The following is a 26,540-nucleotide window of genomic DNA, read 5'->3' on the forward strand; positions in this document are numbered from 1 at the left end:
TTAAAAAAATTTTTTTAAATAATGTAAAATAAACTGGGATAACATAATTGCAGTGAAATCTAAACATAAAAACTCCCAAGAGAACTAAATGACTGGCATAAAATATTTGAGGCAATTATTAATGTTAAAATACTACATTATACAATGCGCCTATAGGTTTATTTAGAACAATGTATATAATGCACGCTTTAGGTACTGGGAAATAAATCCGAACATGATATTTCCATATTCTCATTCATACTTCTATTCAAAACCCCCATGTCCATTCTCTGCACTAATAATATGGTCTCAGCGTGCAAAATTCCTAAATTCTACAATTTAGAATTTGTAGAATTCTAACAAATTTGTAGAATTGTAGGAATTTTCTATGATTCCTAAATTCTGTGATATTATAAAATTTGAATATGTATTTTTTTAACACAAGAATTGCACTGTGGACATCCACAAAAATGGTGGCCTAGGGACTTCCAAAATGCTCTTTTAGTTAAAAGCAACAAGAAAAATTATAAAAATAGTCAGAATCAGGACTCTGGACATTAACTAAAAGCTTGCAGCAATTGGAGAGTGTTGATTCCAGAAAAATGACTGAATCTTGGTAAGAACAGTAATCTCTGTGTCATGCTAACTTGTCCCGGTCTCATTCCCTCTCTCACGATTCAGGGGAACCTTGAACACCAACAGTCTACAATCATGGTGCAAATCATGGTGCAAAACAGCCACCTGACAGCTACCAAAGGGGAACAGAACAGGGTTGGCGCTCCTCCAGACCCTCGTTTCCAGAGAACTGTCATTATTTGACTTCTCTGGTAGTTCCCTGGAAGAATGAATACCGATCCTTCAAAAACTCTTCCAAAAGATAAAACGAGAGGACTTCTTCCCATGTCTTTTTATGAGCCTGATCTTATCTTGATGCCGAAACCAGACAAAGACATCACGAGAAAAATTAAAACTACAGATCAGTATCCCTTCTGAATATAGATGTAAACATCCTTAACAACATCCAGCAATTTGAATCTAGCAATATATTAAAAGGGTGGAACACCACGAAAATGGATATTGTCCAAGAAAAGCAAAGTTGGCTCCACATTTGAAACTCAATCAATATAATACCCCTTATTAATAGAATAAAGGGGAAAAAACTACCTGATTACCTCAATAGACACCAATAAGCCTTTGAAAAATCCAAACCCCTTTTGTGATTAAAGAAAAAAAACAAAACAAGCAACAAACTGAAATAGAAAATAACTTGCTCGACCTAATTGAGAACTTTGTGTAAAGCGAAGCTTGGTGTGTTGGGAAGGACACACATATACGAGCTTGTTGTGTTTATTTGAATGAGAGACCTTTGATCCCTATTGAAAACAGAAGATCTCATTACCTAATGAAATTAATCTTTAAATGCTCAAGTTAAGCATGAAATTTTCTTTGTGGCTTGGGTGAAATGATGCTTAAGTTCCCTTCGTTTTTGGATAATAACGTTCCCCAAGAAATCTAATGACTTTCCCTACCTAATCGATATGCTCATCTTACACAGCTAAAGCAGAAATCTTTTTGGGTGCCTTGATTCTTTTTTCAGTTCCCAACCTCACCCTAATATATATAGAACTTGCTCCATCCAAGCAAAAGCCTTGGAGATAATACTGAATCATCTCCATTAATCCTTAACGACATCTCGGTTTCACCCTGCCTAGCCCTCAGAAGTCAAGTGTCGGCTAACTACAGTTCATGTGCCAGATCCTGGGGCTACCGATTTTGATAAGTAAAGTTTTATTGGAATACAGTCACATTCATTCTTTTAAGGATTGCCTATGACTGCTTTTACCCTACAACAGTAGAGTTGAGTAGTTGTGAAGACTAAAATATATAGTATTTGGCCTTTTACCGAAAATGTTTGCCATTCTCTGGTGTAAGATGCAGTTCAAAAATCCCAAGTTTTTGTCCCTTGGCTTTTTTTGGTTTTGTTTTGTTTTGCCTTTGGCTTTCCCCTCTTTAATTTGCTGCACATGAAAAAAAAAAAAATGCCCCTCTACTCTGTGTGTGCTTTTCTTTTGCCCAGAGTACTTATTTAATTAGTTTTCTACCACATAATACTTCTCACTCTGTGTAAAATCATGAAGCGCTCCTGGGTGGCTCAGTTGGTTGAGTGTCCAACTCCGGCTCAGGTCGTGATCTCATGGTTTGTGGGTTCAAGCCCCACGTCGGGCTGTTGTGCAGACAGCTCAGAGCCTGGAGCCTGCTTCGGATTCTGTGTCTCCCTCTCTCTCTGCCCCTCCCCTGATCGTGCTCTCTCTCTCCCTCAAAAATAAATTAAAATAAAATAAAATAAAATAAAATAAAATAAATCATGAGAACAAGTATGACGTTTGCCTTCTGAGTCATTATCTCTATCTGCCTAGGATGTATGAAGACTGAATATTTATCAAATACATAAATTAACAACACATAATTAAAATGTTCTAAGTTTCTTTGGAACAAGGAAAAGAACAATTTCATAAATTAATAAAAGACACCAGCTCTCCTAAAACCCATTTCAATATTATTGTACAATATCTAGCATATTCAATACTTTTCTACCATTTCTACCACACTAAGAGTTCATATTGACAAGGTGAATAAGGTACTGGAAAGTTTTTCAATTTCAAGGTCCTGAAAAGGACAGTTCTGTTATACAATTTAGTAGTCACTTCAATACTTGGCTCCTAAAACACATCATCACTGGTTTCATGGTTTTTAAAGCAAATTTGTGGGAATTTTAGGAAAATCTTTTTTAAATTTTTTGTAAATGTTTATTTATTTATTTTGAGAGAGAGAGAGCGAGAGAGAGAGAGAGAGCAGGGAGGGGCAGAGAGAGAAGGAGAGAGAGAATCCCAAGCAGGCTCCACACTGTCAGCCCAGAGCCCAACATGGGGCTCTATCTTGCAAAACTTGAGATCATGACCTGAGCCAAAATCAAGAAGCAGTCACTTAACTAAGCCAACCAGGTGCCCCTAGGAAAATACTTTTTAAATGGCAATAATTATAAACCACAATGTATGTATTAAAATATATATAGTATAATTTGTTTTTATCTATGAAATTATATGTCAATATTACTTTCCAGTCCCCGGTAGAAGCTTTAGAAGTTTAGAGTTTCTGTTTTGGTAATTAAAATTTCACAGTTGGGGCGCCTGGGTGGCACAGTCGGTTAAGCGTCCGACTTCAGCCAGGTCACGATCTCGCGGTCCGTGGGTTCGAGCCCCGCGTCGGGCTCTGGGCTGATGGCTCGGAGCCTGGAGCCTGTTTCCGATTCTGAGTCTCCCTCTCTCTCTGCCCCTCCCCCGTTCATGCTCTGTCTCTCTCTGTCCCAAAAATAAATAAAAAACGTTGAAAAAAAATTTTTTTTTAAAAAATAAAATAAAATTTCACAGTCGCTTTTAATCCACTCATTATTCTCCAGACTGAACTGCTTAAATAGAGAATAAATAAAAAGCATAAAGCATTAGAAAAACTTAGGATGTGAGGATGTTTGAAGATTGAGTATATGGAAAGTGGTGAGTAGATATTAGTTTCAGCTGACAATGTAAAAGAAAAGAGATGATGAGGGCATTCAAGGTCAGATACCTGGAGTTCACTTGGAGATGTATTTCCGAGCCTTGGGTGATTGCTGCAAGGAGTCAAAAGGATCAATAATTAGGGAAGGCAAATGCAAGTATAGGTTCAGTTTACAAGTTACAGCAGTTACTAAGATGATCTGACTGGTTATAGCTGGTAACTCTTTGACCTAGCTCTACTCTGAGTTATAAAAAAGCATGATTGCTACTTGATGCTGATATCTGATGCATATTATTGACGCTAGTGTCCGTAGCTATTAATTTGGACTGGAGTAGATTGGTTGGCAAATATTAATATATAAATTTAAGATAAAAGTAACTTGATTTTATAGGCTGTATCCTGGATCTTAGCTTAAAATGTATGTAGAAAAAAAGATATCCCACCAAATCCCATGGTAAATGAATCAATAACAACCGAAGAAGTTAGAAACATTAACCTAAAAATTTCTACTGTTCAGGGCACCTGTCTGGCTCACTAAGTAAAGTATGAGACTCTTGACCTTGGGGTCGTGAATACAAGCCCCACATGGGGTGTAGAGCTTAAAAAAATTTCTAACGATGAATTCGTTCATCAGGAATAAGTTTCTCATTATTTATAATACTAATCTTTAATAAAATGTGGCTTTTAGTGTTTATGACTATGTTATTAGAAATTTAAAGGATTAGGGGCGCCTGGGTGGCGCAGTCGGTTAAGCGTCCGACTTCAGCCAGGTCACGATCTCGCGGTCCGGGAGTTCGAGCCCCGCGTCGGGCTCTGGGCTGATGGCTCAGAGCCTGGAGCCTGTTTCCGATTCTGTGTCTCCCTCTCTCTCTGCCCCTCCCCCGTTCATGCTCTGTCTCTCTCTGTCCCAAAAATAAATAAACGTTGGAAAAAAAAAAAAGAAATTTAAAGGATTAATGTAGAAATATTATTCAAAAGAACATTTTACATTTTACATTGATCTTTAATGAACATTAAAATGATGGAGGGGTCGTGTTACTTATCATCCAAGTACCTAGGAGAGTTAGCTCATTTTAATCCTGTGAGCGTGGTCCAGATTTGAAAATTATGAAGACTAGATCTACTTTAAAAAAAATATTGTTTTCTGGGGCGCCTGGGTGGCTCAGTCGGTTGGGCGGCCGACTTCGGCTCAGGTCACGATCTCACGGTCCGTGAGTTCGAGCCCCGCGTCCGGCTCTGGGCTGACGGCTCAGAGCCTGGAGCCTTCTTCCGATTCTGTGTCTCCCTCTTTCTCTGCCCCTCCCCCGTTCATGCTCTGTCTCTCTCTGTCTCAAAAATAAATAAACGTTAAAAAAAAAATATTGTTTTCTCCTAGTATAAATCACCTTACATCAAAGGACATGGTCAAATTGGCTTCTATATTTTTTCTTCCAAAAATAAAGGACCAGATTAGCGGTGTGTTTAATAAAGTGAAGCCAAAACCCAAGCCAGAAAATCTACAGGCATAGAGGAAAAGCCACCATTATATCTTTCTCTTCCCCCTGCTACTGAGAAGGGAGAGCCGGGTAGTACAAATAGCAGAAGTCCTCATTAATGTACACTTGGTTAGGCAAAGACCACCAAGAAAATATTCATGATTTCTGCCATGTCCTTCTTTCTTTCCCACCACCCACGCTCCATACAATTGTTGAGTCTTCTACCGAAAGAAAATATCAGCAGGGGCGCCCAGGTGGCTCAGTCGGTTAAGTGTCTGACTTCAGCTCAGGTCATGATCTCACGGTTCATGGGCTCAAGCCCCATGTCGGGCTCTGTGCTGACAGCTCAGAGCCTGGAGCCCGCTTTGGATTCTGTGTCTCTCTCTCTCTGCCCCTCCCCCACTTGTGTGCACGCTCTCTCTCTCTCTCTCTCTCTCTCTCTCTTTTTAATGTTAAATTTTTTTTTTTTAATATCAGCAGAGAAATGGAAATCTTTACCCTATGACTTGAGGTCAGCTTGCAAGGAACAAAATTGTAAATTATATGGAAAACTCCAGGGTCTCTGGAATGTGGGACTCTCTCAGGGGAACAAACCCCGGGGTGTTTTTCAAAAGATTGTATACATCATACTGAACTTTTCAGGTGCCAAGAGAATTTTCCCTTTTTATTTAAGTTGATGGAAAATTATGTTGTCAGAATAGGGTGTTAAAGTTCGGATAAGATGTGGGGTATTAGTTACCAGGCTTCTAGATCATTTAGGCTGTTAGTAACCACAGCCAGTTCATCAGGAACCGAAGATCAGGTTGGAAGAGGCCTTCATGAAATTGTCTGCACAGAGAAGCATCAACAACAACAAGCTCTTCAACAGAAAGTGGAACTTCACGGAGCAGCAGTTAACCTTCACATGGGCGGGGAGGTTGAACATCCTGCATAGTGCTGCCAGGAAATCCCTATTTCATACTAAGGGGGCTGGTTGCATATGTAGGATGTCCCATCTCCCCGCCCACTTCATCGAGACACGCGCCAGAAACCCCACTGCCTCACTGAAGAACCATAAAATCGACCTGTCAAGGAGATACAGGTGCTGAGCTGTCTCACTAGAAAAGCTCTGTGACAAATGTATTTAGTAGAGGGTAGGGCGCTGAGTGCTATCGTCTGGGCTCATAAAAGGCAGGAGTTATGGGAGTGGATCTGTAAGCTCGGGGTCAAGGTCAAGTGGACGTGTAAGCTCAAGGTCATGTTCACAGTAAATTTAAGAAGTATCTCAACGTCACAGGCAAAAGATTTTGGAGCTGTAGTACAGAGAAGATTCAGCAATTCTGAATCAAGTTCAAGTAGGTGGAAACAGTCTAACCAGCAGAAGGATCAAGTTCCAAGGAGGTGGGTGTGATTCTAAGGGAGAAAGGTAGTGGCATGTTTCCGAAAGCATTTATAAGATATAATTGATGTCGGATGCAGTATCCGGTCATATCCAGGGAACTCTGTCAAAGGCAAGGTGATAGGAAATAACCAAGAGCAGAGCTGAGTTCTCAAAAATAAGGGGTCAGGAATAAAATGGTAAAGCAAAATCCAACCAATCCTACGGGCTGGGGTCTTCTACTTCTGGATTCTATAGGGAGGATATAATCTCAGAATAAAAATAAGTCATTTAAATGGAATAAATACAGCTTTATTTTTAAAACCTACTGTCATACTTATTTCCCCAATTTTCACTATAGGCTGCAGAAAATTTCACTATGGACCTGTAGATGGGAAATACTGATCTATAGGAGCCTTTGCTGGCAGACGGTTCTGTCATGTACCAACTTGAGTGACAGCCTGGAAGCTGTTGAGTTTTTCAGACTTTAAGTTAGAGGCCATGTTAACCAGGCCATCGCCGAAGACTCTAAAGTTCCAAAAAGGGGTTATTTGCTATGCATTCAAATCTGGGTTAAGTCTCCCGTCAACCATTCCTGGCTTTGGCACTCTTTAGTCAGTGGCAAATCGGCCAATCTTAGGCTAAGGAAAAGGCTGACTCCAGATTGAAGATCCAAAACATTTGCATCCTTTTTTTTCCCCTCAGCAGCACAGATTCTCTGCTGGGATTCTGAACTCAGGGCACGGTTCAGAAATTTGTGGCTTTATGTCTAAGGACCCAAAATGCCCGTGCAAATCGATGGGTAAACTACTGTTTATAAAATTCCCTTATGTTGTGTGTGGAGGCTGCAGAAATATTCTCTTTCTGCCTTCTAATTTTATTTCTCCCTCAATCTGTCTAGAAGTTTACCAATTGTATTGATCTTTTCAAAACACCAAGATTTCGTTTCATCGAATTTTTTTCTATGATTGTCTTTCCACAATTTCAATGACATCTGCTTTTATGTTTATGACTTCCTTTCTTCTGATACTTTGACTTTAATTTGCCCTTCTTTGTCTAGGACTTCAAAATGGAAATTTAGATCATGGTTTTCAGATTTTCTTCTTTTCTAAAATAAACCATTAATGTTAGAAATTTCCCTCTGAGAACTGCTTTAGCACCATCACACAAATTGTGACCTATTTTTTTTTAATTTTCATTTAGTTCAAATTATTTTTTCATTGACTTTGAGCCTTTCTCTTTGAAACATGAGTTTTGCAGAACTGTGTTGTTTAATTTCCAAATACTTGGACTTTTTCAAGATAACTTTTTGTTATTGGTTTTTAGGTTAGTTGTGCTAAGGTCAGAGAACCTACATTGCATCATATTGATCATTTTAACTTGTTAACATTTATTTTATGGCCCATTATATGGTCTTTTCTGGTCAATTTGTTATGAGCTCTTGAAAAGAATGTGTATTCTCCTATTGTTGTATAGTGTTTTATAACTGTCAATTTAGTCAAGTTCATTGTTAGTGCTATTCAGTTTTTTTACATCATTAAATTTTCTGTCTATTTTTGTCAATTACTGAAGAAAGGATGGTGAAATCTCAAAGTATAAATGTGATTATACTTTTGATTTGTTTTTTCTTTTTTATCATTTTTTTGCTTCATGAAATTTGAAGTTCTTTTATTAGGTATATAAATGTTTAGGATTGTTACATACCATTAATGTGTTGACAACTTTATCATTATAAAATGGTTTCTGTTATTCCTAGTAATATTATTTGATCTGAAATTTACTCTGATATTGATATAATAACTCCAGTAGTCCTTTGATTACTGTTTCATTGTGTATCGTTTTCCATCCTTTTACTGTGTATTTATTTATATCATCATATTCAAACTTGTAGGGTTTCTTATAGACATCATATAATTGGGTCCTATTTATTTTTGTTCTTTTTAATCCAACGTGGCTGGTGCCTTAAATTGATACAATTTATACTTTATACCATTTACATTTAGTGTAACTACTGGTTAGTTGGAAATTATGTCTACTATTTTGTTGTTTTCTATTTATCTCTTTTTTATTCCTTTTTTCATATTTCTGAATTATTTTTGGCATTTATGCATTTTACATTAGTATTCCATTTTTATTGATCTATTGGATTTTGTACCATATTTCTTTGTACAGTTTTTTTTAGTGATTACTCTCCAGATTAAAATATACATACCTACTGTTTCACAATTCCCCTACAGTTACTATTTTATCATTTCAAGTGAATATAAAAACCTTATAGCTATATAGATCCCTTTATCTCCCCCCCTTTTTTTATTGTAATATGGGATACGTCTGTATCCATTGAGAACCTCCTCAGACAGTGTTATAATTTTTGCTTTTAACAGTCACATATATTCGAAAGACCTAAAATAAGAAAAATACTCTATTATATTTTCCAGATTATTTACCAGTTCTGTTGTTCTTCATTCATTATTGAAGTTTACAAATTTTCTTGTCATCTAATTTTTTCTTTCTGAAGAATGACTTTTTAAAGCAAGTCTCCTGGCAATCAGTTCCTTGTTTCCTCTCAGATGAAAATGTCTTTATTTCACATTCATTTTTTTGAAGATATTTTCACCGGCTATGGAATTCTGGATTATGATTACATTGCCTTCTGGCCTCCATGATTTCTGATGAAAAATCTGAAGTTGTTCAAGCCATTGCTCCCTACATGGAAAAGAGTCATTTTCCTCAGCTACCTCAGCTGTTTTGCTTTATCTTTATTTTCACCAGATTATGATGTTTCTAGGCATGATTATCTTTGAGTTTAATCATTTAGGTTTGGTAGAACCTCTTAAATCTGTAAATGTTTTTTTCATAAATATGGGATGTTTTAGACCATTATTTCTTCAAATATTTTTCCATATCATTTTTTTCCTTTCCTCAGAGTCCAATGGCACAAACGTTACACATATACATATTGTCCCAAAGGTCCCTATTATGTTCATTTATTTTCCATTTTTTCTCACTCTTCTAAAGTTTGGATAATTTCTGTTGATCTATATTCAGTTTTAATGACTCTTCATCCGTCATCTCCCTTCATCTATTAAGACCATTCAGTGATTTTCTTCTTTTAGGTATTATATATTGTTTCAACTCTAAACCTTTCATTTGGTGCTTTTTATAAATTCTGTTTTTTTTTTTTTTGAGATGTCCTCTTTCTGTTTATTTCAAGAGCATCCACGCTTCCATCACTGAGTATGGTTATGATAGCTACTTTAAGGTCTTTATCTGTACATTTCTGTCCTGTCCGATTTCTGAACTTAATGTACTTGAAATGGATTTGCTGAACTATTGTCTGTAATATTTGTTATTGGTTTTGAGTAAATTGTACAATTTAAGGGGATTTCTTTTATCACAATATAATGAAAATTTTAATTAGGAATAGCTTCCTTATTTTATCAAACTATTCTTCAATATCTATTAAAATACCATAAAATGTTATACAAATGATAATATAAAGTATTATATTGGCAGATATTTGTGATATTGAATTGCTCTTGCATTCCTGAAATAATTTTTGTCTTTCCAAGATGTATTATTGCTTTGACACTTTGCTGTATTCTATTTGTTAATTTTTATTTGTAACTTTGAATCTGTATCAACGAATGCTATTTGTCTCTAGTCTCATTTTTTTCAGCGTTTTGTATGTTTTGATATTGACACTATATTGTTTTATGAAATGAACTGTGGTAACTTTTAAACTTTTCTACGGTCCTTCATCTTTTCATATAGGTTAATTTAATAAGATCACTTACCTTCTTATTTCTTTTCTAGCTTTGGGATTACTCCTTTGGTTTATTATCTTTTTATAAAAAGCAAATACATAAAAAAAATAGTTATAAATGTACGTTAACGGCCACACAATGTGTAAAGATGTAATCTGTGACAGTAACAAAGACAGAAAGAGATACAAAAGAGCAAAATGCATACTACTGAAACTAAGTTGGTATTAATTAAAACTTGGTTGTGAGAATGTTAAGGTTATCATTTTAATTCCCAAGTTAAAAAAAAACTAAACTAATATACAGAAAAAGAAATAAGAAAAAATCAAAAGTTACCCTATAAAAATCAATTAATCACAAATAAAGTGAATAACAGAAACATTTATGGGGAAATGGTGTGTATCATATAAAAACAAATAACAAATAATGGAAATAAATCCTTCTGTAGCTGTAATTATTTTAAATGTAAATGAACGAAACTGTCTAGTTAAAAGACAAAGATTAGCAGAATTGTTAAAAACATATGATGCCAGAATGGATTTTAAAAAAAGAACCTTTCTTTATATGCTGTCAATAAGAGACTCATTTTAGACTCAAAATCACAAATAGGTTAAAGTAAAAGGATGGAAAAGATATTCCATGTAAACAGTAACCAAAAAAAGGCAAGGTGGTGAGGCGCCTGGGTGGCTCGGTCAGTTAGGCATCTGACTTCGGCTCAGGTCATGATCTCATGGTCCATGAGTTCGAGCCCCGCGTCCGGCTCTGTGCTGACAGCTCAGAGCCTGGAGCCTGTTTCCGATTCTGTGTCTCCCTCTCTCTCTGCCCCTCCCCTATTCATGCTCTGTCTCTCTCTGTCTCAAAAATAAATAAACGTTAAAAAAAAAAAAAGGCAAGGTGGCTATATTAGTATCCAACAAAATAGAACTTAAGACAAAAATTGTTCTGAGAGACAAAGAAGGACATAATATATTGATAAAAAGTTCAAACCGTCCAGAAGATATAATATTTACAAATATATATGCACCTAACAACAGATGCAAAAAAATATAGGAAGCAAAACTGACATAAATTAAGGGAAATAAAGACAGATCTAAAATAACACTTGGAGACGTGAATATCCCATTTTCAATAATGAATAAATAGAACAACTAGACAGAGGATCAATAAGGAAACAGAGGACTTGAACAATGCTATGAAGCAACTAATAGACATATATAGAACAGACATATATAGACATATATAGAACAGACATATATAGAACATATATAGAACAGACATATATAGAACACCCCATCCAACAACAGCAGAAACAGCAATTTTCTCAAGTGCACAAGGAACATTCTCTGAGATAGATCATATATCAGGTCTCAAAACAAACATTGACATTTTTAAATATTACTGGGGCACCTGGCTGGCTCAGTTCGTTAAGCATCTGACTTCAGCTCAGGTCATGATCTCATGGTTCATGAGTTCAAGTCCCGCACTGGGCTCTCTGTTATCAGCACAGAGCCTGCTTCAGATCCTCTGTCCCCTTCTCTCTCTGCCCTTCCCCTGCTCACTCTCTCTCAAAAATAAATAAACATTTAAAACATTTTTTAATATTACTATTTGAAGTATCTTCTCCAAAATGAAATGAAACTAGAAATCAATAACAGAAGAAAACTGACAAATTCATAAATATGTGGAAATTAAACACCACAGTCACTATTAAATATCCAATGTATCAAAGAAGAAATTACAAATGAAATTGGATCGTAAGGAACTAGAAAAGAATAACAAACTTAACCCACACTATCAAAAGAAAGAAAATGGTAAATATTAAAATGGAGATAAACAAAATAGAGAAGAGAAAAAAACAAGAACAAGAAATCCAGGACAGCATGGCTTCACTGACAAAGTTTACTGAACATTTAAAGAATTAACAGCAATTCTTATCAAGCTCCTACAAAATAGAACATTGAGGGAACACTTTGTAACTCATTCTATGAGACCAGCAATATCCAGATATCAAAGCCAGATTATGACATTATAAGAAAAGACAAGCATAGTCCCATATTACTTATAAATATAGATGCAAAACTCCTCAACAAAATACTAGCAAACTAAATATAACATCATAGTATACACCATGCTGAAGTGAGATTTATCACGGGAATGCAAAGATGGTTCAACATATAAAAATCATGCATCACGTATAGAATTAAGGTCAGACAACCACATGATCATCTCAATTGATGCAAAAAAAAAAAAGCATTTGACAAAATCCATCACTCTTTTATGATAAAAACAGTCAATAAACTAGAAATACAAGGAACCTTCCTTAACATGACAAAGGCATTTATGAAAACCCACAGCTAACATCCTACTTAATAGTGAAAGAATGAAAGATTTTTTTTTTAAGAGCAGAGAAAAGACAAGACGGCTGCTTTTACTGCTTCCATTCAACACTGTACTGGAAATTCTATATAGAGTAATTGAGCAAGAGAGAAAATAAAATGCAGTGGAAAATTCGAAAAGCATATCTAACATTATCTCCATTCACAGATGACACAGTCTTATAAATGGAAAATCCTAATGAACCCTCACGCACAAAACTAGATCTAATAAATGAATTCAGCAAAGTTGCAGGATACAAGCTTAACCCATGAAAAGCAGTTATAGTTCTACATACTAGCAATGAACGTGCATGAAGGAAATTAAAAACCGATTCTATTTACAACAGCATCAAAAACATCTCAACCAAGAACATTAGCCATGAAAAGGAATAAAGTATTGATCCGTGCTACAAAATGGATGAACCTCAAAAACAGTATGTTAGTGAAGGAAGCCCAGGCACCTGTTGTAGGATTCCATTTATATGAAATATCCTGATTAGCCAAATCCATAGAGACAGAAAGCAGATTAGATTGTTACGGGTGGGGGGAGGGGAGAGTGGAGAGTGACTGCTTAGTGAATAATGGTCTCCTTTTGGAGGGATGAAATGTTTTGGAACTAGAAAGAAGTGATGCTTGTATAATACTGTAAACGTACTCAATGCCACAGGAACGTATACTTTAAAATGATTAACTTTAGACTTTATAAATTTTATCACAATAAAAAATAATGTATGGGGGCGCCTGGGTGGCTCAGTCGGTTAAGCGCCCAACTTCAGCTCAGGTCATGATCTCGCGGTCCGTGAGTTCGAGCCCCACGCCGGGCTCTGTGCTGACCGCTCAGAGCCTGGAGCCTGCTTCAGATTCGGTGTCTCTCTCTCTGCCCCTCCCCGACTCATGCTGTCTGTCTCTCTCTCTTTCTCTCTCTCTCTCTCTCTCTCAAAAATAACTACGCATTAACAAAATTTAAAAAGTAATAATGTATGTAACACTGAAGGCTTTGACATAATCACTGTCATCATCATCATTCCTATGGAAAATAATGTTAGCCAGATTCCACTTTACTTTAAAAAGCGTAGCTTATGAGAGGAAAGAAATAGACTAAAATGTAAGACTGTAGACATTTTGATTTGGATAATATGTTCTTGTCTTCTCTCTTTTCTCTTTCAGATTATGTCTGGCCACTACCTAGATATTTGTGCCCCGTCTGGATTTCTTTGGATGTTTTATTTTCAACAGCGTCCATCATGCACCTCTGCGCTATCTCGCTGGATCGGTATGTAGCAATACGTAATCCTATTGAGCATAGCCGTTTCAATTCGCGGACTAAGGCCATCATGAAGATTGCTATTGTTTGGGCAATTTCTATAGGTAAATAACTTTCTTGGCCATTAGAATTGCAGCGGCTATGCTCAATACTTTCGGATTATGTACTGTGAACAACGAACAGACGTCGACTGGTAACATTTGCGTTTAATCGGGATTCTATTTAAGAATTATTCTTAACCTATTTATCTGATATTTAGGTTAACAATAATGAAAGAAATGTAATGTATGCTAATATGTAAATGTGAACTTTCTATTTATGCTGCTCAAGTATTTTATGCACCCGTATGCCAATGAATTCCGCAACACAGATGCAAAATCTTTTGAGACATTTAAAACGATTTGAAGATGACAGATATTTGGTCATCTAAATTTTTTAAATGTACCATTTAAATCTTGGAAAAGATCAATCTATCACAGAACATTAACCTTAATATTTTTATTCTTTCCTATCTTCTTAAGTGGCAAAATCAATAGTGTCACATGAATCTTCATGAAGGAAACATGTCTAAATTTATGCCATTAATTGACCTAAAATACACCATGTGACTGTTTTTAAATATCTTCTTACATTCTGGTTATACAATACGAAAAAAAAAATCCATTTTTTTTTTTAAGGATTTGGGGGAGGTTGAAGTGAGAGAAATGATCATCTTATGGCTTATGATTGAGATATTCACAAATGCCTTAACAACGCTAAAGTTCAAGTCACAAAACTTAACCAATTAGAACGTAAGGGCTTTTGCAATCTTCTTTTTTTACTTTTCCCTTTTGTTTCCCTCCTCTTCCAGTTGGAACTTACATTTAGTGTCTCATTAAATAATTCCTCCTCAAAGTTATGTTTCTATGAAAGATTCTGGTAAAGTTCATAACACGATCAAGACATCCATACGGTCTTCACGGATATCATCTGAAGATTTTGACTCTGGGTTTATTGATAAAATAAATGTAAGTTTTAAGATTTTTCTATTGCAGGTGAACACACACATGCATACCTTTGGATAAAAAGCAAGAAAACTTCTCCCAGATAAAGACTGAATCCGTTTACACAATTTGACGTACATATTCAAGGGCTAGCAGATTTTTACTTCCTCCACTCCAAAGAGCTCATCTAAAAAGATGCCGGCTCTTCTGGTGCTTACAAAGGAAATGTACAGCTAAATTAACTGAGAGGATTAGGGGCATCAGCGTCTACTGACACGTGCATAATCTGCAATAATAGTTGTGTTAAAGAGAACAAAAAATATGGGAAAAATACTCTTAGCATTGAGAAGCTAATGAGATAGTGAAGGATCCAGAAAAAGACAGAAATCCAAGAAGAACAACTATGGCTTTTGAGTCACCATTGCCAGTGATGTATTTGCAAACCTGAAGATGTAACTGACAGGTTGAGAAGCGAATTTCACCGTCTCACAAGCAAAGAACATCCAAAGCAGGAATACAGAGCAGGCAAGGATCAACCCACCGGAGCTTATTTTTAGGATGCCAAAGGTCTCTACTCTAGAAATAAGGATGGGCCAGGCTTAAATCACCCTTGACATGGGTAACCAATAGAAATCTGAATCCTGAAAAGGGGGTTAAGATGTTTTCATATTTTTTCATGTTTCTAAATTTTTTTGGTATAGCAAAAAAAAAAAAACATTCTACACTTCACATGATTTCTTTTAATGATTTTCGGTTCCAGTGACTGGAATACAATGATAAACAGACACATGAAGAGAGAAGGCAACATGAATCAGCTACAACATAATAAAAGATGATACAAACGAACTCACAGACACTCAAGGTAATTACCACACATAGATTTTAAAGAACTTTTTGTATTATGCATATGAAAATTACACGCTGAAATGAAATAGTTCAGCAAGAAACTACAAACCATAAAGAGGAACATTGAAGATTGGAGAAACAACCGGAAAATCTGGAGCTCAGGCATAACACAAAAACCTAACAACTCAAAGGCAGTTTAGACACAACTAAAAAAAAAGAGCATTACTGAAGGTTGATTGGAAGAAATTGTGATAAACGAAGCAAAAAGAATTGGAAGGATACAAAAGAGAGAAGAAAGACTAAGAATAGACATACAGTACAAAGCGAGAAGAGTTTTACAAGGCGAGAAAAGAATTTTGCAAGGCAGAAAAGCAAGATTTGGAGAAATAATGGCTCTTGGAATTGAAGAAAGAAACTGATTCTCACGCTGAAAGAGCTCAACAGGTCTCAAGCAGAATGAATAAAAAGAAACCAACATTTAGACCCACCATAACACCATTGCAGGAAAAAAAAGAAGAAAAAAAATCAATTTTAAAGACAGAAAAATCAAGAGATCAACTTCAACGGAGCCCTGAGAAGATGGATGAATGCTTTGGCAACAGCAACAATGAAAGCTAGGTGTCAAAATGACAACGTCGATGAGCTGACAAAAAGTGAATCAGGAAACAAGGACAATGAAAATGGTAACTGTCGAATCACTGTGTTATACACCTGAAACGAATGTTACATTGTGTGTCAACCATACTCAAAAAAAATTTTTTTTTAATTTTAACGTTTATTTATTTTTGAGACAGACAGAGACAGAGCATGAACGGGGGAGGGTCAGAGAGAGGGAGACACAGAATGGGAAACAGGCTCCAGGCTCTGAGCCGTCAGCACAGAGCCCCACGTGGGGCTCGAACTCACGGACCGCGAGATCGTGACCTGAGCCGAAGTCGGCCGCTCAACCGACTGAGCCACCCAGGCGCCCCTCAAAAAAAATTTTTTTAATGAGTCCCTGAAGAAAAGAGCAAATGGTAAATGTGTGGTTAAATATGAGGAACATTAACTGTATGAAATAATAATAATTGTGACTTCTGAGGCTTAGAATATGTATGGAACTAAAATGCACAAAACAATAGCACATAAGTAAGAAAGGTTGAAAGTTAACTGTTTGCATTGTCCAGGAGATAGGAAAAAAAGGATTTTTAATATTAAGCTTTGATGAATAAAGTATAACTTGTACATTCAAGGGTATTCACTAACAGAAAAGGAGTGTTTTCCAAATTTACAGAGGAATATTATAGAGTAATAAAGCGAATCCAATACAGGGCAATAAAAGATAGAAAAAGTAACACATCAGGTGGAAAAATATAAAACACGTACTAAGATGGCAGGATTGAAACCAAATATATCAGTAATTATATTAATTGTAAATGAACCAAATATTCTAAGATTGTCAGACAGGGTTTAAAAACAGAATCCACCTATGTGTTTATAAGAGGCATATATAAATCATAAGGAAAGTAAGAAATAGAAAAATGTATTCCACACAAACACTAACCAACAGAAAGACTGTGGAGCTATATTAATAATCTGACAGAATACACTTTTCACTAAAATAAAATATTTTAAATAAAGAAGTTTATTTCGTAATGATAAAAGATTTAATTCATCTGAAAGACATAGCGTAATGAACTTGTATGTGTATAATAATATGGCCTCGAGGGGCGCCTGGGTGGCTCAGTCGGTTAAGCGGCCGACTTCGGCTCAGGTCACGATCTCGCAGTCCGTGAGCTCGAGCCCCGCGTCGGGCTCTGTGCTGACTGCTCAGAGCCTGGAGCCTGTTTCAGATTCTGTGTCTCCCTCTCTCTCTGACCCTCCCCCGTTCATGCTCTGTCTCTCTCTGTCTCAAAAATAAATAAATGTTAAAAAAAATAATAATAATATGGCCTTGATATTACTAAATCAAAAAGGGACAGAACTATAAGAACAGTAGACAAATCTACAATCATGGTGTGAAATTTTAACAAACCCTTTTCAATAATTGTATGAGAGCAATGAACAAAGCTGAATTGATTGAAAAGTGAAAAATACGTATTCCCATCATTTAAACAAGAAATATTTATCAAACTTGACTGTATACTTTGCTGTAAATCAATTCTAAATATTTTTTTTAATTTTTTCAAGGTTTATTTATTTATTTTTTTTTTAGAGAGAGAGAAAGAGCGAGCTGGGGAGGGGCAGAGAGAGAGGGAGAGAGAAATCCCAAGCAGGCTCCATGCTCTCAGCACAGAGCCCGACGCAGGGCTTGAACACACAAACCGTGAGATCATGACCTGAGCTGAAACCGAGAGTTGGACACTTAACCAATTAAGTCACCCAGATGCCCCTCAATAATGTTCAAAGTATTGGAACCATAAAGTGTATATTCTTTGGCAGAAATTCAAACGAGATAGAAATGTTTAACAAAAGATAACCAGAAAATCTCCATATATTTGGAAATTAAGAAATTCTTTTCCAACAAACGTTGACCCAATAGACTTAGAATCCGTTGATAATTCTTCCCTAAGTCATTTGTCATTATATGATTATAAAATGATAATTTTCCTTATGATTCCATCCCACTCTTCGTATTTATTTATTCATACTGGTAAACACTTTTGAATTCTTTTAGAGCCAGTATAGCTTAAGTCATTACTATACTTAATTTTTTTGTGCTCAAATTGTCCTGGACTCTTTTTTGAGAACTCCTTTTAACATGTACCATCAGATCTTACTTTCTGACATGAATTACGTCAGATTCACCTTTTACTTTCCATGCCCCAGTTCTGAAATCAGTCCTCTCAGACAAGGAACCCTTGGTCTTTTTAGTGGTCAATTGTTTTATAAAACAAGATATGGAACCCAGGTATGGTCATGACTATGAGGACATTATTGCTCTTAGATGTCTATGCCTTTCGTCCCCATCCAGTAACACAATATTCTTCTGGTACTTTCCTAATTACTTACCAGTCCACATATTTCTCACTGTGGGCAACCTGGTCCCCAAAAGCATCAATTTATTTATTTATTAATTATATTTTTAAAAATTTTTAAGGTTTACTTATTTTTGAGAGAGAGAGCGAGACAGAGCACAAATGGGGAAGGGACAGAGAGAGAGGGAGACATAGAATCCAAAGCAGGCTCCAGGCTCTGAGCTGTCAGCACAGAGCCCAATACAGGGCCCGAACTCACGAACCACAAGATCATGACCTGAGCTGAAGTCAGACGCTTAACCGACTGAGCCACCCAGGCACCCCATATTTATTTATATTTTTTAAATCCTACAATACAACAAATTCATTTCAGAATTTCTAGCCTCATACCAGTACAATAAATAAAACAAAATTTAAAAATTTTGCTACAATTATTTTTTTTTTCTCTTTAGAATGTTTCCCACCAAGGGTATGTAGTCAAAGCATTGTGTTCAGAATGGTTGGGTTCACTTGAATTTTTTTCTTTCGTGTGGTTCTTTTGTTACCAATTGTTTACAGTTCGGGATTTTTTGGTTTCTGTATACACTCAATATTGATTTACCTTGACTTTGTTTTTCAACAGGTAAAATCTTAATATCATGTTCCATACCATATACTTTCACTCATATGTGGAATTTAAGAAGCAAAACAAACAAGCAAAGGAAGAAAATTAAAGAGAGAGAGAGAGTCAAAGCAAGAAATATATGTTTAGTTATAGAGAACAATCTGATGGTTACCAAAGGGTACGTGGGTAGGAAGTAAAGGTTGAATAGGTGACAGAAATTAAGGAGTGCACTTGTTCTGTGATGAGCACAGGGTGACATATGGAACTGTTTAATTCCTATATTGTATACCTGAAACTCATATAACATTGTATGTTACCTAACTAGAATTAAAGTAAAAATTTTTTAAATATATCATGTTCCAAAAGTCAAAACTACACAAATAATATAGTGACTTAGAGACATGTCACTCTCTCCTCTCTCTCTTGGCTAACCCATTCACTCATTTCTCGAGTATATTTCTGGAGTTTATTTTTTCCAGAAACCACCCCACATATATTGTTGTCCCTCTTTTCTTATATAAAAGACAAAATACTACATATGTGTTAACGCGTCGATGTCCTTCACTCAGTAGTAGGTCCCCGAACCACTTATATCAACTCATAGCAAGATGGTAGATGTAAAACCAAATATGAAAATGGCCAACACACTCCATTTAAAAGCCAGATTTCTTCTCCTTTTTAATACTGCACTGGTAGATATGTCATAATTTATTTATCCAATGCCCTGTGTAGTATGAGCATTTAAGGTTGTTTCTACTGTTTTGTAATTACCGATAATTCCACCAAAAATAATCATGTGCATACCACTCACTCCTTCTCACCCTGTATGTGTTTCATGTTTTTGGAAATTTAACTTCAACAAAAATTCCTAGAAGGGGAGTTGATTTATCAAAAGGTAAAAGTATACATAACAATTAGTAAGGGGTTGAACCATTTTTCATCCTTACCAGCCATGTAAGATACCCCGTTTCCCCAAAGCCTTGCTAACAAAGTATATTGTCAAACTTTAAAACTTTTGCCAATCCAATAGGTGAGACATGTTAACTCCTTGTAGTTTTATTTTTAAAAAATTTTTTAATGTTTATTTATTTTTGAGAGAGAGACAATGTGAGTGGGGAGGGGCTGAGAGAGAGAGGGAGACACAGAATCTGAAAGAGGCTCCGAGCTTTCAGCAGAGAGCCCAACGCTGGGCTCAAATTCATGAACCGTGAGATCATGACCTGAGCTGAAGTCAGATGCTTAACCGACTGAGCCACCCAGGTGCCCCAACTCCTTGTAGTTTTAATTTGTATCTACTCTATGGTGAATGAAATTGAGCTTGTTATATGTTTGAGTGCCATTGCTAAATTATTTTTTTGCCAAGTGTATCTTTTGCTCATTTTCCTGGTTTTTTTTTTGATCTTTTTATCTCTTAATTTCAATAGCTCTTTAGACATCATGAAACGCCCAGAGTCTAAGAGACCCCCAAAAACAAACCACCAGAGTCCAGAGTCAAAGCTAAGCAGCAAGGGTCATTTATTGCAGGTTCGAACCTGGACCTCTGCGCCCCCGTTGCCGGTGACGCCAAGAGGCCCTGAGAGAGGTTTTTACACCCCTTTTATAGACAGGTACAAACAAGTCATGGGGAAATCAGGAATTTTCCACAGTTACAGAGCTGTGATTGGTTGGTGTTTAAAGTTGGACCCTTAACAGTATTCGATTGGTTCCTGCCTTTAGGTCAGACCACAACCGGGGGTACGGGTATCACAATGATTGATCAGGAATACACAGATGTGCCAAGCAACAATGATTGATCAGGAGTACACGGATGTGCCAAGTAACAATGGTTGATCAAGAATATACGGATGTGCCAGGCAATAATGATTGATCAGGAATACATGGGCGCGCCAAGCGATTGTACAGAAGCGGAACAAGCTGGTTAAGCTTGGTTAGGTTTCAGTTTCCCGTTAACTTAAGCTTTTAAGGTTCAATTTTCTCAGGCTTTTCAATCACAGATAAACATTTTGCATGTTATAAATGAAAATTTTTTTCTGTGTTTACTATTTGCTATAGTGTATGGTGCTTCTGCAATGCAGAATGATTTTTTTTCAAGTTCATTTTGCTAGTCAGACTTTATTTCTACATTTCTATGAGTCATTGTTAAAAATTCTTGCCCCACGCTCAGGTTAGGTAGTAAATCACGCTTATTTTCCTCATTTTTAACATTTAGATCTCTGACCCTTTTGGGGTTTATTTTTGTACATGTTGAGATATGCATTCAATTTGATCTTTTTTCCCAATCATCATCCCGTTGTCTCATGCTGTTTATTTAAAAAGCTTATGTAGTCTGTAATTTGCAATGCCCTCTTTATAGTATATTAAATTTTCTTCCCTATCTGGCCCTATTTCTGAACTTTACATTGGCCCCCAGTAGTGTGTCCATTCGTGTACCAATTCCCCACTGTTTTAATTATGAAAATCTCATAATACCTGTTGTCCTCTGAAATGGTTCATCTTCACTCATGACTCTTAACCTATTAGAGCTTGCCTAGACATTCTGGAATGTCTCATTTTCCATGTGAGCTTTAACATTAGCTTTCTTAGTTCCGTTTTAAAATCCTGTTTGTATTTTGAGAGGGGTCTCTTTAACTGCATGAGCTAATGGAGGAGGAAATTAACGGAATTGGAAAAACATACTTGCGCGCTCATCTATGTACGAATTTCAATTATGGCTGTTCTGTCCTGTCCCTAAGACTTTACAGCCAAGCTTATGGTATTGTCAGTTTCATGTCTTCCCTGTCACCATTAATAGTTCATCATGTCAGAGTTACTTTTGTAGCTCTATCACTCTACTGAAGCTCTTCTCTGTAAGTTCATTAGTGACTTGCGAACTAACCCATCAGTTCTCCAACATTTTGGTCTCAAGGTCTCTTTACACACTTCAACATTATGGACGACCCCAATGAGCATTTGCTTTAGATGAGTTCTCTATATATCTATCTATCTATATTTACTGTCCTAGAATTTAAATTGAGATCATTGCATTTATTTATTTGTTCAAAAGCCACAAATGGTATGGAAACCAATTTGACAATAAATTTCATAATAAATAAATAAATAAAAGCCACAAATGTATCGTATGCTCACACAAATAACATAGCTCTATGAAAAATAGCTTTAGTTTAAAAAAATGAAGTTAGTGAAGAGTGACATTGTCTTATACTTTTATTTTTTAATTCTTTATTGAAGCTTATTTTTATTTATTTTGAGAGAGATAGAGAGCAAGCAGGGGGAGGGCAGAAACAAAGGGAGAGAGAGGATCCCAAGCAGGCTCCACACTGTCAGCACAGACCCTGATGCGGGGCTCGAACTCACAAACTGTGAGATCATGACCTAAGCCGAAATCGAGTCAGATGCTTAACTGACTGAGCCACCCAGGCACCCCTATTGTCATATACATTTAAAAATCTCTTCGTCATGGGGCTCTTGGGTGGCTCAGTCTGTTGGGTGTCCGACTTTGGCTTTCTTCTGTGATATCAAGCATAGGTCATTTGGAAAATATTGGCTCCCTGACAAATGCAGATTTCCCAAATGTTAACATAGTATCAAAAAAATCACGTGCGTTTATAATCCTTACCAATCCTATCAGCAAAGTCTCTAAATATTGGAACGATCCAAGATGTAAATATTGGATACAAGTTTTCCAAAGTTCCAATATTCACTTGAAAGCTCAAATTTTATCATCAGCAGTAAACACCATCTGTCTTCTTCCTTGACATGACGAGTTCGACTCCTCCATTTTTGAGAAAATATCTGCCAAATACCCAAGTATCGATAATGCTAGTGTGTCTGGCACTCATTTTTTCCAGTAAAAATGTTATTTCATGAGACAAGTGTCTAGTTCATCCTCCAAGTCTATCGACTGAATGAATGCTTTTCCTCAAAGTCACCACCTGATATCAGCATGCAGCACAAATGCCCCATGTAGGGACACCCGGATGGCTCAGTCGGTTAAGCATCCTACTTCGGCTCAGGTCATGATCTCCTGGTCCGTGAGATCGAGCCCCATGTCGGGCTCTGTGCTGACGGCTCGGAGCCTGGAGCCTGCTTCAGATTCTGTGTCTCCCCCTCTCTCTGCCCCTCCCCTGCTCACATTTTGTCTATCTCTCTCTCTCAAAAATAAACATTAGGAAAAAAACCAAATGTTCTATGTATACTTCCATTTCATCACATAGAGTATTAAGAGCCAAAATTTACTAAAATTAATATTTTTTTACAGCTTGAGGAAGGACATTCCTAAATAAAACTGGCCCTTTTTTCCTTGAAAGTGCATGGTGGTGCACAATACAATGACTACTTGGACAATTTTACCCACTATTGTTTTGAACCATCATTAAAAATGTAAACACAGTAGGGGCGCCTGGGTGGCTCAATCGGCTAAGCATCCAGCTCTCAGGTTTCAGCTCAGGTCATGACATCATGATTCGTGGGTTCGAGCCCCATGTGGGGCTCTGCACTGACAACACAGAGCCTGTTTGGGATTCTCTCTCTCAAAAAAAAAAAAAAAACCAACTTAAAAAATGTGAACACAATAAAAACAGCAAATAACACGTTAAGATGATTATAAAAATAGTTTTGATTTCACCATACCATTGAAAGACTCTTAGAGATACCCAGGGACCCATGGATCACAATTTAAAGCTGTGTTTTTGGGGGTGCCTGGGTGGCTCAGTTGATTAAGCGTCTGACTCCTGATTTGGGCTCAGGTCATGATCTCATGGTTCATGAGTTTAAGCCCCATATCAGACTCTGCACTGACAGTGCAGAGCCTGCTTGGAATTCTCTCTCTCTCTCCCTCTCTTACTCTCCCTCTCCATGCCCAGCCCCGACTCATGATCTCTCTTTCCAAAGAAATAAAACAAAAAAATCTAAAAAGAACTGTGTTTCCCACTTTAGCTCCCTCTGTGGCATTTGAAACTGTTGAGGATGCTTTCCTCATCATTCTCTCTTCTTCTGCATGCTATGATATCATTTTTCTTGGGTTCTCTTCACTCTTATCTTTCTGTCTATTCTTATTTATTTTTTTCATTCTCTGCTTTACAAACTACAGTCTTCCCCAAGATTCTATTTTTTCTGGTTGCTTATACAGTTTTCCTGGTTTACTTCATCCACAAGAAAAAACCCTAAAATCTATCTACTGATGAGTCTCAAGTAAACATTTCTAATTCTATCCAGATTATACCCAGCTTTCTAGCTTAAGATGTATAGGGATGTAGAGATGACTGTCGTACGTATATCTCACAAGCCATTTCACCACGTTGCACTCATCACCTTCCCACATTTCTGTTTTGTCTTCCTCCTACATTGTTGTTTCTCGAGTGAACACCAACGGCATCTCCCATTTACCCAAAAAGGAACCTGGGAATCATTTTAGAATTCTTCTCTTTCTCCCCATAGCAAATCAACACAACCTGTCCTTACTATTCCTTAATATTTCACCTTAATATTTTCACATTCCAGTCTCTCCATTTCCTCATTTGCTTTCTTAATTTAAGCCTTCATTGTTAATCATTTACACATCCATACCTCCTTCTCTCCTATCTCTGGGAAAGGAATGGTCCTCACCATACCCACGACACATCTTCACTTCTTTAAGTGAGCCAGGTACACCCATGACAACAAGAACCAAAATTCTTCTCCAAATCTCCACGTTCAATTTCTCAGAGAATTCCTTCAAACATTGCTTTTTAATCTTTTTCTCTGTGCCTTCTTTCCTTTCTGCCTTGATTTGTTTTAAACCGTCTTGGTTTTTGCATGTTGACGTCTTTGGCCAGGGCCATTTTCCGTTGCTACGCAAAATTCTCTACCATATTAGTGGTTTGGTTACTTTGATACCTACTAAAGTACTACATTCATGATTTTTGTCCATCTTCATGACTACTTAGTAGCCATGGTTCACAAATCAGCCCATGCCCTCAGACTATCTCCTCTATCTCATCTTTCAACAGCTTAGATATCATTTTCACCTTAGGGCAGTGGTATTAACCTATGTCTGTGAATAAAATTCATGGTATCTATAAACTTTAAACCTTTTTAAAAATTTTAAGTGGGACATATACCGGGAAGTACACAAATCTCCAGTATAGAGTTTGATGAATTTTTACAGATCTATACACTACTATAATGAACACACAGGAAAAGATATAGAAAATCCCAAATATCCAGAGGACTGCCTATTGCCCCCTTTTTGTAATCTCCAGTGGGTAACCAATATTCTGACTTCTATAACCACACTCTGGCTTTGCCTGTTTGGAACAATCATATAAATGAAAACACATAATATGCAATCTATCACGTACTCTTTTGAGTCTGATTTCTTTCAATCAATATTGGGTCTGTATGATCCATCCATGTTAGCGCATTTATCAGTAGTTGGTTCTTTTTCATTGTCACAGTGTTCCATTGTACAAATGTTTAAAAAACGGATTTACCTTGTTAATGCTGATGAACACTTGGTGTGTTTCTAGTGTTCGGCTATTATAAATAAAGTTGCAAAACACCTGAGTGCCCGTGGTTTTTTGTGGATAAAAACATTCATTTCTGTTGTTCTTTTACCCAAAAGAGAAATCAAAGATTTTTCCAGACTGGTTGTATCCATTCACAAAACCATCCATAACCTAAGAGACAAGAGAAACGTAATGTAAGAAATGCAAGAAAAAGAATAACTTTTTTTTGGTCAAAAATTAGTATTGTCAGTCTTAACTGGGGGGCCAAAACACATTTCCTATTTGGGCCAGGTAGTAAATATTTTAGAATTTGTGGCCCATATATGATCTCTGTTGCATAAAAATTTAAAAACCTTTTAAAAATGTAAAATAATTCTTGGTCAACATAAATATAAGCGGTAGGCCAGAATGGCCCATGCGTCAAAGTTTGCCAAACTCAGGTCCTAATAATTAAATGTGTTCTGGTAAGTATGTAGTGATAATCTCATTTTAGTATTTATTTTTATATCTCTAATGACTTATAATGTTGAATACTTTTTCTTATCTTTCTTAATGCATTTGGATGTCTTCCTTTACATCCTTTGTGATGTCTCTTTTCTACCCATTTGCCTATTTTCAATATAATTGTCTTTTAAAAATTGACTTCTAGAGGTATTTTTTACATTCTAGATGAGTCTTTTGCCAAATATATATATTCAGAATATTTTCTGCCAATCTGTCCCTAGCCTTTTACTCTTTTAATGGTGTTTGCTTTGTTAGTGTTTACTTTAATGGTCAGAGATTTTTATGTCCAGGCTAAGAAAACTTTCTATCCAAAGTTCAAGAAGATAAACGTCTCTGTTTTTGGTTTTCCTTTGTTTTTTCTTTTTTTTAATTTAAATTTTAATTAGTCAATATAC

At 36.4% G+C, this 26,540-nt stretch overlaps 1 protein-coding gene across 2 annotated transcripts in view; it reads left to right on the plus strand.

Moving 5' to 3' along the window:
- HTR2C (5-hydroxytryptamine receptor 2C) overlaps positions 1-26,540 on the plus strand; it is a 288,259-nt gene that overhangs the window by 209,867 nt on the left and 51,852 nt on the right. The window contains exon 5 of one of the 2 annotated variants that reach the window (XM_027054887.2): positions 13,670-13,870. In XM_027054887.2, coding sequence (XP_026910688.1) covers positions 13,670-13,870 — 201 coding nt within the window. The remainder of the gene's footprint in view (positions 1-13,669; positions 13,871-26,540) is intronic. The other variant, XM_027054888.2, reaches the window with a different exon arrangement.

This window comes from Acinonyx jubatus, chromosome X (genome assembly GCF_027475565.1).
Source record: "Acinonyx jubatus isolate Ajub_Pintada_27869175 chromosome X, VMU_Ajub_asm_v1.0, whole genome shotgun sequence".
NCBI classification, from domain to species: domain Eukaryota; kingdom Metazoa; phylum Chordata; class Mammalia; order Carnivora; family Felidae; genus Acinonyx; species Acinonyx jubatus.